This window comes from Psammomys obesus, unplaced genomic scaffold (assembly GCF_907164565.1).
Source record: "Psammomys obesus unplaced genomic scaffold, mPsaObe1.curated_primary_1811, whole genome shotgun sequence".
NCBI classification, from domain to species: Eukaryota; Metazoa; Chordata; class Mammalia; order Rodentia; family Muridae; genus Psammomys; species Psammomys obesus.
Genome location: NW_026585797.1, coordinates 15,452,034 through 15,469,794, shown reverse-complemented (window position 1 = coordinate 15,469,794; position 17,761 = coordinate 15,452,034). Strand labels below are relative to the sequence as shown.

Here is a 17,761-nt window from a genome sequence, read left to right as displayed (position 1 = left end):
AAAAAAAATATGCTTCATTTTGACAATACAGGTAAACTCTAAGGCAATAGTAAAAACAAAACCAGAAAGGGTAATCTTACTAAGATTGTGTGTTAAGGGGAAATTGTATTTTGGAGATTTCTTTCAATATTTACACGCTATTGTTGAAAATCTTATTCTAGAAATTAATTCAGAGCTAGGAGAGGTTATTTTTAAAGTGTTGATTCACTAAGTAGAATACTACATAAGAAATAAAACAATAAAAATACATTCATATAAAATAGAAATGTACAGAAATGTATTCATTCACATAAAATATTAAATCAATGTATCTGTGGCAAAGCAAACGGCTCAAGAGTGTGAAAAATTATTGGTGCAGGATTTCTTATATATAATGCTTTAAAATTATTGCAACATTTTGTTAACTGCCTGTTATTACTTTATTTTTATTTTGCAATTTTAGCAGAAAATATCATTGTTAAGGTTGTTATATTCAGAAATAAACCTCTATGCTTTATACAAGATCTTTATCTTATCATCTTATTTTATTGAGGCAGGATCCCACTATGTAGCCCTGGCTAGCCTATAAACTCTTTATGTAGACCAGGCTGGCCCCAAAGTCAGAGCTCTTGCTGACTCTGCCTCTCCAATGCTGAGGTTAAAGACATGTGCCATCCATCACAAGCTCTTTATTCTTTATCTCTCCTTTAAATTCTACTTTTTGAATCTATTCAGATTTACTTTACTTTGTAACTGAAATAAGCAGAAATGAAAGCACTGATGAAGAAATCCTCAAAAGGTGTGAGTAGACACCGATCTACGAAAATTGAAACAGAAATGTAGAAAGCTGTTCCAAGCATGAGCCATCCCATTCTCAATGTGCTCTTGGTTTCTGCATTGAAGAGCGCCTCAGACCGGTTCACGGAATCTTCACACATCTCTCGTCACTTCTTGGGCTTCTTCTGTTTAGCATGAGCTGATACAATTCAGCCACTATGCAGTAAGTGGAATGAGGTGTCAGACCTTTAATTTCAACCGTTCTCTGAGTCCCTTCATAGGCTTTCTGCTCCTACACACAAGGGGAGAGAAATCAGATGATAAGTGGTTTCCAATGACCCATTGATTTGCTTTTTCTTTGCTAAAATCATTGAGTTGTGTTGATCATGATCCTCAGGAAAAACCTTCTCTGCCAAAGCCCTGGGCCATAACTGGGTGAAGCCACTGGTTAGGCGGTCAAGCCACATGATGTCTCTTTGAAGGCTAAGGGTGATGGAGCCATAGCCAGAGTCTCAGTTTCAAGTATTTGGGCTCTGAGTGAAAAAATGGCGCAGACTGTGGAGATGCAAATGTGAGCCCTGAGACACGGTCAAGACAGAGAGGGACTCTGCAGACCTCACCTCCTATTTCCTTTTTCTGATTCTTGCAAAGTTCTGGCAGCACCTATTTTCTGTTTCTGGCTGTCATGGAGCTTCTTGTTTCTTGCTGAACTACCCCTCTTATTTACTTATTTATTTTTTAACTTTCTTCAAACTAAGTGAGCTCTGACTTAGATGTTTACTTAGAGGAAGGTGCTGTCAATGTACTCTCCAATATAAACTATCACAGCAAGACTACTAAATAATGTGATTCAAAAGCTACTGAAATAAACAGGAAGTGTAAAGCTAATAGAAATAAATATTAATGACAGACAAACAGAATGAAATATTAACTTTTTGATATACAGGTCAGTCTAAGGGAAGCAAGCTGACTATCCAAAAGGACGCATACCTGCTCCACACAGAAATGCACACACACACAACTTCTGATGGTGATACAGACACTCACTGCTTATCAGAGAAGATAGAATAATAGTTAAAAAAAAAAAAACAAGGAAAGATCTGGGAACTTAAGAGCAAAGAGGCAGATCTCTCATGTGATATGATCAAAGTGTTGGTTAAGTGAACAAAAGATCCAGTTCATCTGAACTCACCTTGTTTAGCACGTTGTTAATTACGAAAACTCTGTATACTAAGTCATAGTAAATTTCCGTAGATGCATTCTTTCCATTTTGGTTTATATATGGCAACTCTGGGACACGGAGAAGGACCAGCAAAGATGCATTAACTAGAGTTACGGTCACGACTGGAGGATCTAGTTTTGCTGGAGAAAGAATAGGAATTTTGATGAAGCATTCAAAAGAACATTATAAATTAACACTATGCAGCATGATAAATCACTTTATATCCAGAACTTTGGCAAAATCATTATGAAGATATATATATTTTTTTATATTTCAAAAGACTGATATGATTCTATTTCACTATTGAGAGAATGTCTACCAATCATTTTGGCAACATGATGATTTCTTTATAAAATTAAGTATAAAATTTATACAGAGATGCCTTAGAACAAAAAATATTTTATTTAGTTTCTTAAAAACATAAAATTTGAAAGCAGCTTTAAAACCACCAAAAGACTTGTAGCTAGTAACTTAATTCAACAGTATTGTGTCATGTTTTATGGGCATCAGTGGGTGAAAAGAGAATATTTGGTTCATGCATTTTGTTGTCAATAGCCAGTTTTATTATTAAGAAAGAAAAAAAATAGCATTGCTATGTTAATTGATTCCAGATTCACTAAAATTTTGCAGTGGCAATTTTCTTACTTGGCAATCATTATAATTTTCACTTTATAGAGTCACAGTTTTTATAATTCTTTAAAGTTATTGTCCCCCCCCCCCCGCCCCACCTCAGCATTGGCTGCAGGCTTCTTGTGCCCCTTTCCTCTGCTGCTGCCTGGTTCCTGGATACAGCCTATGCCATGAGTTTCGGAGACCAGAAAACCCCCACCGGCCTCCAGTACTCAAGGATTACCTGGCGGACAAGAGCTACAGTGAGGGGCATGAACCATCACAGGCAGACGTAGCATACTTGAGGCAGCCCCTGGTCCAATGCACAGTGACCTGCATCATGCCCTGCGTTGGTATAATCACACCCAGTCTTATCAAAAAGAAAAAGCCAGCCTGCCGGAAGTGAAGAAATCTTTAGGCAAATCGGATGGTCCCTCCAGTGTCAAAGTCACCACAGACAGCGGAGATGCTAAAGATGACGCTGACATTGACCTGTTTGGATCGCTGACGAGGAGGAGAGCGGAGAAGCAAAGAGGCTACAAGAAGAACGCCTTGCACCATGTGAATCAAAGAAAGCTAAAAGGCCCACAGTTGTTGCGAAGTCTTCCACCTTCTTAGATGTGAAACATCTAATGACGAGACAGACATGACAAGATTAGAGGAGTGTGTCAGAAGTATTCAGGCAGACGGCTTGGCGTCTCAATTGGTTCCAGCGGGATACAGAATTAAAAGGCTTCAAACCCTTGAGTGTAGCTGAAGATGGTAAGGCCAGAACAGACACGCTGGAAGAGCAGGTTACTGCCTTTGAGGACTCTTGCAGTCCACGGGTGTGGCAGCTTTTAACAAAATACAAAGTCATCCTCAAGTCCTATACAAACACATATCCGATCCACATGGATACAGATTTTTTTCTCCTGGAATTTTGATTTGGTATCTGTGCTAAAAACTTTTACTGGTGGCCATGTAGCTTGGCTTTTCATGTTTTTCTCCAGTATAACACAATGAATGTTTTGGGTTTTGTCCTGCCAGTTTTCCAGTTTACAAGCTTATTCTTCAGTTGTATTTGTTCTGAGCTTAAATCTTTCTCTCTTTATATATATATTTATTATATTTTGTAAGTTCACCACATTTATCATTTTTTTTTCTTTAAACGTATAAGTGTTTGGAAGATCTAAGTTTTTAATACACACCCTCCCACCCTGGCTACTTAATTTGGAACCAAAGTAAATTGAGTTTTCAGCCATCTTGAATTTTTATCTGATTGCTAGCTAAAGAAATTCCCCCGGATTTACCCTTCATCCACTCAAGAGTTTTGGGATTTAATCTGTCTTGTCAATTTCAGGGTCTGAATTCTGCTGACCAGGGAGGCCTGTCACGGTCACGGGCAGCTGTGGAGAACAGTCCTACAGTCATTTTGCAGGACAATGTGATACCCGTATAATTTTTCCCAGACAAGAAGTTAACATTATTATCACATTTGGCATCTCCAAACATGCTTTCCTCTGTGTGACTCTCTGTGTTTACAAAATGTTATTGTGAATTTTTTCCTCCCTGGAATATTTATTTATATAGTGCTCGTTCTTTGTGGCCAAGCAATGCTTAGAGAAGTAGCCTCGCAGTCATGAGCACCCAGAGCTTGGTTTTTTGAAGGTCTCCATTCACGGTCTTGGATTTTTATCATTTAGTGCCATTCCTGATTTTAAACACCAGTGTTTTAATTTTGGTGGCAGGGCTATTCACTCAGTAACTCCCATTGACATAAGCAAGCCACTTCCCCGCCTCCGTTTCTGTTGTAGAGGGGCTGAACACAAAGTCCTTTCATGATCCATATAAGGTAGATCATGGCTGGCACTCTAGTCCTGAGGGCGTTGTTTCCCAATGGTGTTTGTGAATTTAACAGACTGTCAGCGTCTTTCTCTTTCTTTGGCTATTTGTTACATATCTTCTAAAATTCTCCCTGCTCAGGCGTCTTTTGGTGGAATATCCTTAACATCTAGCCTCACAAAACGGTACATCACTCAACATACTTTTCCTAGCCAAATTCACCAATGTCTATTGCAGTTTATGTGACTATGGCATAGATCCCTGCATACTTAGTTTTGAGTACTGGATCTGTGGGTAGCCCCAAGCATCTTAAATTCGACATAGTAAAACCTGAACCCATATTCTGGATTACCTAGAATGCCAAAAAACTTCTCTTTTCCTATGAAATCACATAAAAATATCTCTTGTCTATGTAGCTGTGTCAGAGATAAATGTAGAAGCCATCTTTTACATGTTCATTTTGCTCTCTGGTAGACCCAACTTCTCCCCATGTCTACCCCCCAACAGTACATTTTCTAGAGGCCTTTTCATGATCCTAATTGAAGCCACAGCCTGTTTCCTATATCCTGTAGCCTACCACCTCTGTTTCCCGCAGCCTGTATGTCCTCTTTATGATCTATTTCCACCTACATAGCCAACTCGATCTTTACAAAACATAAAGCTGCTAATGCGATCTCCCGCAAAGTTTGATGATGTGATCAAAATTAGAATTTGTGAGGCTTGGGATAGTGCTTGGTGCTTAGTATTTGCTGTGATGTATGTAAAGAGTATTGGGTTTAATTCCCAGTATCACTTATGATACACACAGCCACACACACCAACAAGAAACATACAAACAAACACCCCCAAATCAAAACAACAAAACCCAAGTTTTAAATACATTTCTTTTTTGGAAGAAGTCATAACTTCTTAAGAGAAAGATTTTCACACTGGCTGTCTCCTCAGTCCCCACTGCATGCCTTGTTCGCTTTTTCATCTCCTTTCACCCCGTGACACATGTTCTGCTTCCTCTGGCAAGAGAGCCTTTGCTGTTCCTTTGGCCTGGATGTTCTCCCCTTCCTTCTGTCTGCATATATAGCTATTTAGCTTTAGGGTTCAGCTCAAGTGGCCTTCCCTGGACCTGCATTTCCTGTCACCCCTGACAGGAACTCTATGAGATCCTAGAGTTCATTTTGTTTTCACAGCATATATCACACCTATCATTTTGTGGGAGTGTGGTTATTGTATTAATATGTGTCTTTCTTATTAAACAGAGAGCTATGGGAAGAAAGAAGCTTGTCTGCTTTCTCTGCTTGCCATATTTCCCTGTGGACCAGGCAAAAGCATAGTAAGTACCTTGTCAATATTTGCTGTGTGAACAAAAGCATTGGGTTAAAAGAAAATTTCATTTCCTCAAATTCCAAATGGCAGAATGGAAAAATGGCTATATAGGGTGCTATTAGCACTCCAAAGCTCATGCTGGCATCAGGCTCCCTCAGTACCTGTTAGACCTGTCCATCTAGGATGCTAGGATGCTAGTCCATCCTAGCATCCCAAGAGCTTTTCACCTCCTTTGCCCTGAACTTCTCGAGATCATGCTCTTTCCTACCTGAAGATACTCATTCTTCTTATATGATAGGTTCTCTCTGTCCCTTTCTCTGTCTCTTTTCTCCTTTCCTCTCTCTCTGTTCACCATGCTCTCCTTCTGTTGTAACCTGCCTAGACTCTATAGTCCCTCTACCATTGAGACCTATGTTAGTTCCTAGCATAACTGTGGCTCCTCTGCTAACACTTCCTGGCACCTTTAGCATCTCAGAAGTCATTTTGCCTCCAATACTCCATATGAGGTAAAATTAAGTTCAAGTTTTCAGGCCCTGCATGCCTGAGACCAGGGTACAATTCAATAGTAAAATACTTGCTGCTTAGAATAAAACAATAGGTAATAAATGCATGTTCTGCTTGAGTTAAAGACAAATGTATGTTCTGTTAGAATTAAGAGCATAATATCCTGCCATGTACCTTACTCCCAGAAAGCTGGAAAGTCCCCAAGAGTTTCCCTATTCCAAATCCCAGCCAATCAGCTTAAAGTGCTTTAAAGTGCTTTGTGTAGCTACCTAGATACAATACAGTACACTTGGAACAAAATTGTTTATATTTAGCTGGTCAATATGATGTAATGCTAGCCCCCCTCCCCCGGCTTCCTACACCTGATTACCTGGTTACAGTTTTTCATCTAAATATGTATATATGTATACATATAGATACGCATGTATATATACGTGTATATATACAAATACACACATATATATCCCTACCTTAGAAACAGACTGATGGCACAGTCTGGTTCTCGAATCCAGGCTGTGGCCTTGACTGGTCAGTCTTTGTTCAGTGTTCATTAAATTCCCATCAGTTTCTGTCTGCTGTTCCAGTGGTCAGTGCGAAGCTATTTTTAAATCCATAACATTCTCTATGTTTCTCTCTCTCTCTCTCTCTCTCTTTCTTTTTCTCTTCCTCCCTCCCTTCCTCCTCCTCTTCTTCCCCCTCCTTGTCCTGCTTCTCCCATGGCCAAGTCCAGTTTGCTTTATCCTCACCTGCTCTGGATTCTTCCACATGCCTCTGGCCAGTCTCGTTCTCATATATATGATGAAGGCTTTCCCCTTAATCATGCCATGGAGTGGTCATGCCATCGGTTTACAAATAAGAAGCAAGTTGATTGTTTTCATATGCCTTAGCCTATATTCAAAGTTCATATATATTTTTAATCCAAAAAATTCTGGTACATTGAAATATTACTGAGAACAGGATGACACTTTCAACATAACGATTTTCCTTATTAAGACTTTGTTCCAAGACAGCAGGAGTCAAGAGCTCAGTGAACTATGACAGGGTGCTTCTCAGAGCAAGTATTGGAAGTGCCAATGCATACAGGTGGCTCATTAGCTTTCACAGCAGGCTCTAGGAACATACTGTCCTCAGACCCTAGAGACATGCTTTTCAAAACAGGATGTTTGCATAACCTCAGGAGTTGGAGGAGAGAGAGAGCCAATTTGGAAGTGAGGAGTCAGAGGAGAGGGTACGGCTCCTTCCAAGGGCTCCAAGTAGTAGTCCAACTAAACTGTTTTCACTGAGTTTGTCTCCTCCTACCCGTGAAGCTCTGCCTTCAAAGAGCTTTGAAAAAGCACTCCTTACGGCTGTGCGTACGAGTGTGTGTGTGTGTGTGTGTGAAGAGACAGTATAGAAATAACCTAAATCCTTGTTAACACAACACCACCCCCTTTTCTCTGTGACAGTGACTGGCTGTTCTTCTTACCTGATGAGTCTAATGGATCAGACTTTGTTGAATATTTGAACTTAATCCCATTTCTAGGCTTAACTATAAGGAACGACCCACGAGTACCCTGCATGGAACGAAACAGCTTACCCATGAAGCCTCCTTTACATCAGTTACAGAATTGCCTATGGAGTGTGTTGCAAGTTGTGCCCAGAAAAAAACCATGCTAGAGAGCAGAGATGGCATTTTTTTTTTAATAATTCTTCTGCTCATCTCCTAATCTAAAATAGCTCAAAATAAATAAATGAATAAAAATAACCTTTCTCCTGAGTTCCAGGGCATGTAGCATTTTTAAACACAAGTCACTAAGTTTAAATCTAACTGAACATTGCATCACTTAGAAGAGATAGAAAGATGAGCTCCCAAAGTCTTCAGACTAGGGGAGCCAAACCTTTACAGATGCTAACTAGAAGAAAGTTTAGGTTTGAGGACATGTTCTCACAAATACTGGTAGCAAGATTTAGTAAATCTGCTGGACACAAAGCATTAGTACTTAGAACTAGGAATATTTTTACATTCTTTTGGAAAAGAAAGTACCGTTTACATTGACTGTAAATAAAAGGAAGATTTGTGAACTGATAAAGATTTGAGATAATGAAAGAAATTTTGTTCTTTGTGAGTTTATTGGGGTTAATAGTTTCAAAAGTTTGTGTGTCAGCTGGGCAATGGGGCTTTGGCCTGAACCTCTGCTCCCATGTTTTCCAAGGTTGTCAAATAAGCATAATAAGAGTCCCTAGCACAGACCTGGGGATTCCAACACATAAGAGGATAGCATGGGGCTCAGCATAGCATGGCCTGGCCAACTACCCAGAGGTTGTTCAAAGGCAAGCAACTCACTGGAACTCACTTTCCCATGATGGGATGAAGCGGGCTGTCCTGCTCCAGGCAGAGTGGCTCCCAGCCCAGGCTGTCATCACCCTCCCGTAGTATGGCTCATACAGGCTTGACGTTTCATTGGTCAGGTCACAGAAGAGTTTTGTGGTCCCCCAGCAGTCCTTCTTATCTTTCCACTGTCTCTGTCCATACCTGAGGATGGAAAAACACAAAGATGTGGGTTTCTTCTCCAGTTCTTCCACTGTGCTCATTTTTAGTACAGATTGAAACTTCATGTTATCTTCAAGAACATACAGATGTTTCTTCATGTTCACCAAGATGTCAGCTTGCTGAAAGATAAATCTAACTTTGGAGACTTCTGCCTCAGTAACAAAAGGGTTTATTTTCTTTAATGTGTAACAGGGTGTCTTCTGATGTGTGTGGACCAGCTTTCATTGTTAGTATTCTCCCTCTACATCCTTACCACGTCTGAAGCCTCAACAATGTCATTTCCCCCCTTCCACTCCTCATCAGCTCGTTGTTGAGTTAGTTATAAGGTCAGTTCTGAGATATTGCTATCACATGCCATCTCAGGTGATGCTTAACGAATGAACACACATGGCTCAGCTCTTTACTGACAATTGAGTAGAAGTTGTACTGAGGGCTTCTTTGGGAGCTCTGGTACTAAGGACTGGGAGAGAGAACACAGCAAAAAATGGGGTGAAGCAAAAGGCCAACCTGAGCTCACGGGATGGTATGAGAGCCAAAGGGAAGAGTAGTACTCACCCTTCCTACTACTCACAAATCAGAGTGATTGTGTAAGACCATGGACGATGGCACGCAGAGCACTGAGGAGGAGGGCTCCCTGGTTGAAGGACTTACCTTGTAGCCATAGAATAAGCCATATTGCTGGCCCCTGTATTTCATAGTCTGCATAATAACAGCAGCTTCATGGTGGCAGGATTAAAACAGAAGCCACAAGAGCCAGGCATGGTGGTGTATGCCTGTAATCCCATCACTCAGGGAGGCAATGGTGGATTTCTGTGAGTTCGAGGCCAGCCTGGTCTACAAAGTGAGTCCAGGGCAGCCAGAATTACACAGGAAAATCCTCTCTCAGAAAACCAAAACAAAACCAAACCAAAACAACAACAAAACAGAAACAGAAGCCACACACAAATGCAGCACAATTTGGTGAGTCCGGGTCATTGATGATTGGTGACATATTGTCCTTGCTGGGGGAACACATCTGTTCTGATTGATTTTGTTCTTTTACATTTACTATAAAATATTGTATATATGTATTCAAACTGGTAGAGATGTTGATTAACTATAAGCCATACAAATTGGGTACAAACAAGTGAAAGTTGTTGAAAATACTGTAGGGGTAGGGATCATTCTAGATACTCTGAGGTCTGAATTTTAAATAAAATTGGAAACACTCTGAAAAAATTTCAGATTAAAGTTCTGTGGGGTCTTCAAGTTTAATCTTAGCTTCACGGTAGAACAATTTCAAATTCACTTATTACTTTGGCCACAGATGGGCTTGCTTTAGATCCATTTATATTGCTTGCAGGGAACATGAGTAGTTCTCTATTTCCTACATGCCAAAAGCTTCTCCAGCTAGGTAAAAACCTAGTTTCCAAACAGGAAAAAAAAAAAAAAACAAAACAAAACTTTTACTGAAATTATTAATACATTTTACAGAGAGAACTTCTTAGACATCGTTTTTGAAATTAATCATAGAAAAATCTAAGCAAAGACTCCCCCGCCCCCGTTCACCACACACACCACAACTGAAGGTATATGGATGGATTTATGTAGTAAGGGGTGTATTTCTGGATCATATTTACACGAGATTCCATGGATTTCTAGAACAGACCCATGAAAGCGAAGCTGTAATTGCTCTTGTCTTGTATTTAGTGTTTAGTGATTATTTATGAAGTCCTCAAACTATTTAGTGGAAGAAGAACCTCAAAAACCTTATGGAATATGTTAAGTAGGAAACCTGCCAGTTTCCAGTCAGCACTGACTGTTTCTCACCCTTGACAGAGGAAAGGAGTTCATTGCGCCTAAGTGTGACGCTGATCCAGCAAAAGGAGCTGTCACAAGAGGAGCATGCCACAGCATGGCCCAGTGCGTACGCATGCTTATAGAAAGCCCTTCACACAAAGAATTCTGTAGGTAGTAAACCTACCCTAACCAATTAAAAACACATTTACAAACTTTCATCTTAGCCTCAAGTCCAACCACCAGTATCCTGGCCTCCGCTGAGTGTTTGCTCTGGGCTAAGAAGGTGGTTGCCAACACTCATTTGACAAACTGAGAAGCCGTCCTGTGAGGGGAATGCACGAAGCTGAGGGTCTCCTTCCTGGGCTCCCTAAAGCTGAAGTATCCGTCTTGAAGACTGCTCCCATCATCATACCTTTGTGTCACAGGACAGCCTTCTGCCCCCACCTCTGCTTCTTCTCAACCCTCCAAAAACTCTTCAAAAAACCAAAGAACGCAACGTCTCAAGGCGTTCGCCTTCCCGTACCCCATCGCGCCCCAGAACACATTCCCCCGTGGTTTCTCTGCCGACTGAATCTACTTACATTTTGTACTGCACGAAGTAGACACTGCCGTTGCTGCTGAGGGCGCTTCCTGGCTGCCAGCGCAAAACGTTGTGGAAGTTTCTGGACTGAAATTGGACCTTCTGAGGCTTCAGAGGGACATGGGCTGGCCGCGTTCCTGAAGTGGCAAGGACAGTATTAACCATTACTGTGAGCACTGCTGTTGTGAACGGAAGTGCTTCATGAGATCTCTGCATCAGGAATCCCTCTAAGCGAAGGGAGTGGTCGTAGAGTTAGAAATCAACATTTTTCCACTCTACAGTATGATGATTTTGAGGCATGGTGAAAGCCTCCTCCCCTCTCTCAGCAGTGGCAGTGAATGAACTCAGGGCAAGTTCTCTGCCACTGAGCTATATTCTTTTTCTAAGGTAAAATTTGTAGGATGATGTGCTTCAGACTAGAAAAGAAAAGGTAATGATACCACCCTCCTCCAGCACTCCCCAACGGGTAGAGGAACTGAAATTCATGGAAAGAATACAGTCCTTAGTTTGTTCCCAAATAGCAATGGGATCTAATGACTGCAACGAGGGACCCATTACCTGTTTCACTGAAGTGCTCACAGAGTTATTTGGATCTACTGACTTACAGTCATGGGGGACTTACCTGAGACCTGCTGTGGGCTCTGGTGCTGTCTGAAGTCATAGGTAGGAGAGGAAAAGACTTTGTTGGGCAGGATTATTTGTGTTTTCTTCAAATCATATGACATAGTTAACCAGCATTTGATCTTATGGGGGCAAGAGACTCCTAAAAACATTTTATTTCAGGGTCCAAAGTTTCCAACAAGGGAGAAAAGAATAGTTTCTTTGGTTATTTTTCTTTCCCTTGGTATTTTTATTGACTTTTTTTAAAACGTGTTTTGAAGGCCTTCTGCAATGCATGAATGGTGGTATGGACTTGAAGAGTCCATTTCCATATTCCCAAATCACTACTTACTTAATCTTACTTAGCACATAAAAATGTTCAGGGGCAGACAGGCATGACTTCTTGTAGAGCCAATCTGAGTTGACTTGTTAACCTGACGATGGTTGGCTCCTTGCCCTCTGTCTCTAGACTCTCTCCTTTGATTTTGCTACCAGCTTCTCACTGCTGCCACTCTCCCCAGAAACAACTCACAGTGCACCAAGCACTTAGGGACTTTTCCCATCATCTACTCATTGAATTTGCCCAGCTCTTCCATGATAAAGGTACTGCCACAGTCGTTTTCTTACAGTCTAGAGACCAAGTCTTAGGTGAAGGAACCTGTCCAGGAGCAAGTGTTTAAGCTAATGCAACAGCCTTCTTCTTACTACTGAAACCTAAAAGTAAAGACCTAGATGAGACCAGCCTATGGGGGAAGCAGAATGATACAATAGTAATAAGCTTTTGCCTCCCTCATTTTCTTCCTTTATGACATTTATTGAACAGGATCAGAAATATTAATCAGAAGCTGTGCTCAATCTTTTCAGTTTATCCCCAGACAACTATATAAAAAAGATATTTTTTATCAAGGCATCTCCAGGTATGGAAACAGGCTCAACAAAGTTAGACAAGGTCATGCCCAAGGTTACAGGTATGGTCAGGTAGAGAAGCACTGTCATTTTGCTAGCTCATGAATTCCTGCTAAAGAAGTCCTTGCCACTAAGAACAAGAGGCATAGCCCACTGTAGTTCACATATTTCTGTCAGATGAAGGCTGAGATTGTTATATGCTGACTCCCAGAACAATTCCATAGTTGTGGGCACTGTTTAAGCCACTTAGTGGGAGATTCCCATCTACTGACTTGGAACTCCAGGGGCCTTTCTCAGAGGTGCATTTTGTTACAATGTTTTTGAAGAATTCTCTGTACACACCATTTGTTTGTAGACTCTGTTCTGTGTGGAAGAACTCAGCATTCAGCATATACCCTAAACTCTAAATCTCTACAGCGAACTACAGTCTCCAATCCACAGGTAAATTGGGTGTTACATAAAATGCCTGGTTTTCTATATAACAAATGGCAGGTGGAACCCAGCTTTAACTACGTGGTCTAGGGTCTGTGTCTTGTTCTTATAATCACTTGATATCAAAAGAGAGAGAGAGAGAGAGAGAGAGAGAGAGAGAGAGAGAATATTTTTTCTATCATGAAAGTGGCCCCTTTGTCATGAACACTCATCACTCATGCAGTACCCATGTAGCTATTCACTCGGATGCAGAGATCTTGTGTCTTCTGGGACCATTTAGTGACCTTACAAAGTCCAGAAAAATTATCCAAGCCATTTCTAACCCCATCTTGATCAAATTCAAAACTGGCCAGTTAAAAGGAGCTTTGCACTTACCTGTTGCACTGGTCAGGAAGAACATGATGAGGAAGCCTAGAAAGCAATGCTTAGGCACCATGGTTGCGAGTGTGTCTGTCTGACAACCAGTGTTCCTCTCAGTGAGGAGGCCGTGGAGAAGAGGAACTATAAAAATCCACACGTGGACCGTACTTCCGTGCCTCAACCACAGAAACATTATCTTACCATTAAAGAATAGGAATGTCTTAACATACATATATACATGAAAGAGAGGGGGAGGGAAAGAGAGAAAAAGTGTGTGTGTGTGTGTGTGTGTGTGTGTGTGTGTATAAGAGAGAGAGAGAGAGAGCAAGCTGTGTGTGCTTATCTGGCACTTTGATCTGGCAGTTTGATAGCAAATCCTGGGGGCAGGGTAGAGACAGGAATTATGCAAGGTGAATAAACGAATCTTAAGGGAATTTGGCTTTAAGAGGCAGGATGGCTTATGGGGACCAGGAGGACTTCAGAGCAATGTGCTTGGCAAGCCCCTGGCAGCTGTTCAAAGACTCATAGTCACCTCTTTTTGGATATCTTCCCTATTAGTCTTTCTGGTATGTATGCCTCAGGCCCCTTGGTGCTCCTGACTCCCCTCAGAGCTTCCTGCTATACTGTTCGCTTTTCTTTCTCCTCTCACATTTATTGAGCCCCTCTCAATAAATGTCTCTTCTTTCCCATTTCCACCTTCATTTTCAAGCAATTAATCTCAAGGAAGTTCTTCAAAGTTGCCAAAGCCTGAAGAAGGTTACTGTGGAAGACCATCAGTTTGAGCTACATCCAATCTGTTTCATAGCTTCTGTGAAATCAGATTGGACCAGCTCACCTGCTCTTTGTCAAAGATGCATTACCAAAATTCTTTTCTGTGGTCTTACACATATAAGCACAACAAAATCATAGTTTTTTTTGTTTGTTTTGCTTTTCTCTGTTTTGAAGAGGCTCTTGAGGTCAAAAGATGTGATGCACTCTGGCTTCTTTTTTATGATATACAGGCAGAGTCATTTAAATTCTTGGTAGAAGAGCTCCATTGCCAATGGCTGTGAGTAGTATTTGTTCATTCAGGTATGCATTCAGCCATTTGTTCATTCATACTTGGCAATGTGCTGCCCTACCACAGAGCAGGTGTTGTTCTGAGCGGTGAGTAAGAGAGAGATGGCCCTGAAGGTCCAGACACAGAATTCTAGAGGGGTCAGGATAGAGACAGCACTGAGCTAAGGTCACATTGAGACTTTCTACCCATGTCTCTATCTCTCTATGCTAAAGGAGAAAGAAGAGGTTTCATAAGGCAGCTGGAAGGTGTCTTCACCAAAAGAGGTCAGCTAGGACGAGAGCTGTAGGAAACTGGGGGAGGGCACAGTAAAAGGACAGGACAGCGTGTGCTGACGATACACAGGAGGGGTAGTAGAGGAATCAGGACTGTATAGAAAGTTGTGTGATGGTATCTCCAGGTTTGTCAGCTCCCCCATGCCTGTCAGACTTCTGAATCCAGGCCCTCTCCTTCTCCAAGTGAAGCTGCTGCTCTATATAAGCTTACTTTTGAAGAAGAGCCATATAGCATGCGTTATGTTTCCTTTTCATGACTCTGGTGCACCTTGTCTTCCAATCTTTCTAGCATCATCCTTCAGGTATGTACTAATGTTGACCACTAGATTTTAAACTTTGGACCAGCCCTGCTGGTCCAAAAATAGTAGGTGATCATCTGAATTTGAACACATAAAATATTCAGTATTTTCATCATCAATGGATCTGTTTTTGCAGCAACTAAACCAAGTTCTAGTTCAAGGAGAAAGGGAAAATATTTGAGTTCAGGGTTTCGCATGTTGAGCAGCAAAGAATGAGATTGGGATTTCCATTGAGTTACTGATTTTGTAGAACAAATAAGAGGAAGTTAGGAGGAAAGAGAGAGTTGAGACTGCTTGAGAGCTAAATTCTGGCCAGGACTATAGTTCAGTGGTAGAGTGTTTTCCTAGTACTTTCTTAGTTCTTGTTCCTATCCTTAACATCCAAAATTCAGAACAAAATGTCTCTAAGAACTAAATTATCTCAAAAACCTGAGGTTTTTACCTGGGAAACACAATTGCTGTTGTTTTAGGACCCAGAGTTCAGTCTCTTGGTCACTGTGCTGGCGCAGTCTTCATTCAGAAAGGCAAACAGGATGGCCATTGGAAGAGGGAGAAAACAGGAAACAGGACAGGAGCTTACCACAGAAGGCCTCTGAAAGACTCTACCCAGCAGGGTATCAAAACATATGCTGAGACTCATAGCCAAACTTTGGGCAGAGGGCAGGGAATCTTATGAAAGAAGGTGGAGATAGAAAGACCTGGAGGGAACAGGAGCTCCACAAGGTGAGCAACAGAACCAAAATATCTGGTCCCAGGGGTCTTTTCTGAGACTGGTACTCCAAACAAGGACCATGCATGGAGATAATATAGAACCCCTGCACAGATGTAGCCCATGGCAGGTCAGTGTCCAAGAGGGTTCACCAGTAATAGGAACAGGGACTGTCTCTGATATGAACTCATGGCTGGCTCATTGATCATCTCCCTCTGATGCGGGAACAGCCTTACCAGTCCACAGAGGAAGACAGTGAAATCAGTCCTGATGAGAGCTGATAGACTAGGGTCAGAGAGAAGGGGAGAAGGACCTCCCTTATCATTGGACTGGGGGAGGGGCATAGGAGAAGAAGAAGGAGGGAGAGTGGGATTGGAAGGGGTCGGGGAGGAGCCTACAGCTGGGATACAAAGTAAATAGACTAATTAATAAAAATAAAATAAAAAATTTTAAAAACCTGAGGTTTTATTATGTCACATTTCAGAAAACAAACAAGTCCTGTCACCATTCAATGAACTCTGAGTAAGCAATATCACAGCCTGTTTAAAGCCAACGTCTCTAACAACTCATTAGGTAGACAGAAAGACAAGTTAAATTCTATTTTCCCATTAACTTGGCAGCTAAAGGCTATGTACAGGATTGTTGCAAATGATATTTGAAGTTATCATGTGTAGAAAAAAAACCCCATTAATCTGTTAGTGGGGCCTTGTTTTCCTTGCTTCAGGCAGCAAATGCTAGCTTTAGACACATTCTCTCTGTCCTCTCCTCCTCACCCTCCACCCCTCAGGAGGGAGGCTATGACAATAGGTGTCTCCATTGTACTGTGTCTGGAGAACTTGCCCAAGCTGCTGACTTGAACAGACTTGAGCCTCTTCTTTCTCCTGTGGTTTACAGAAGATTAACGATTCTTATTTTTTTTTTATGTAACAAGGGGTTTTATTATTTTTGTTCATTTTAAAAGTACATATTGAAGCATTACAGATTAAAATGGCATGATATCTGAGATTTTTTTTTTTTTCAAAATAGGAAGGGTCATGGAAAGGCACCAATAACGTGTAATAACCATAAGACATTGTGTTGTGTTTTGCATGCATTATTTTATTTGAATCTCTCTCTTAGCTCAGGAGGTTGTTATTGTCATCTTGATAGTCCAGTTGAAAAAACTTAGGCATGGCAAGGCTCTGTAGCAAATAGTCACAGAATGTGGGTTAAAATCAGATGTGGATGACCTCACAGCAGGAAGGTGATTAGAACACTGCTGTGTGTCATTCTTTCTTTGGAGCATTTATCCCATAAACGGAATGAATGATGTCAAAGAATACTTTACCATTCACCTTTACCATGCAAACAAGGGCCTGTTCGGTGTAAGCACTCTTCTAGGCAAGAGGAGGAAAGACTGACCTATACAGTAGTGCCAGCAATGATGGAGCCAAGACAATTTTCTGTAGCAAGGTCCTGGAAGCAGATGGCCTTATTCTCCTTCAGAGTGGTGTTTAAAAACTGAAGCTCAGGGTGACTTGGGTGGTGTCAGATAGGGTTGACTTCTTGTTTCTGCTCCAGACCCTTCCCTTCATTCTGTTATTAAACACCAGACCAGTACAGAACCATATATATGCCTATAGTGACAAACACTCATTGCCCTTTCTTATTCTCTAGACCCTCATAAATTCCCCAGAGAATGCCTATGACCTTCAAGCTGCTCTGAATGCTGAAATAGTTGGTTTGGAATTCAAATTGTTTTCAGAGTAGAATTCAGGAAAGAAGAAACTTTGTTACTTAAAAACAGGCAATGAGTACAACATCCAACCTAAGTTTAATTTTGGTCATTTGGACCTTGAAAAATAATAAATTACAGATTGGCCATTCCTGCTGTGAAGGTACAAAGTCCAAACTGTTCCAGAATCTTAAATGTTTGGGGCACTGAGATAACCACAAGTACTTCTCCTGTGACAGAAAACAGCTAAAGGCAGCTTTATCAAAACAATGCAGTCACAGACCT

The 17,761-nt window shown here is 41.2% G+C and overlaps 1 protein-coding gene and 1 pseudogene across 1 annotated transcript; one reads left to right on the top strand and one right to left on the bottom strand.

Moving 5' to 3' along the window:
* Nucleotides 1-898: 898 nt before the first annotated feature.
* Nucleotides 899-13,498, bottom strand: Il22ra2 (interleukin 22 receptor subunit alpha 2). The gene is made up of 5 exons (XM_055599452.1): nucleotides 13,438-13,498; nucleotides 11,126-11,261; nucleotides 8,569-8,747; nucleotides 1,949-2,118; nucleotides 899-1,048 (listed from the first exon to the last, which is right to left on the bottom strand). Exons 1-5 carry the CDS (start codon nucleotides 13,496-13,498, stop codon nucleotides 899-901), a joined length of 696 nt encoding a protein of 231 aa, XP_055455427.1.
* Nucleotides 2,776-3,530, top strand: LOC129670802 (elongation factor 1-beta-like; annotated as a pseudogene).
* Nucleotides 13,499-17,761: the final 4,263 nt, after the last annotated feature.

What these genes read in the sequence shown, in the direction of transcription:
- Il22ra2 (XM_055599452.1), bottom strand. Translation starts at nt 13,498, where the DNA reads ATGGTGCCTAAGCATTGCTTTCTAGGCTTCCTCATCATGTTCTTCCTG. An exon ending in CTTCATCCCATCATGGGAAA is followed by an intron (nt 2,119 to 8,568) that starts GTGAGTTCCAGT and finishes TTCTTTCTCCAG; the next exon opens with CAAAACTAGATCCTCCAGTC. An exon ending in TTAACAACGTGCTAAACAAG is followed by an intron (nt 1,049 to 1,948) that starts GTGAGTTCAGAT and finishes CCTTGTGTGTAG; the next exon opens with GAGCAGAAAGCCTATGAAGG.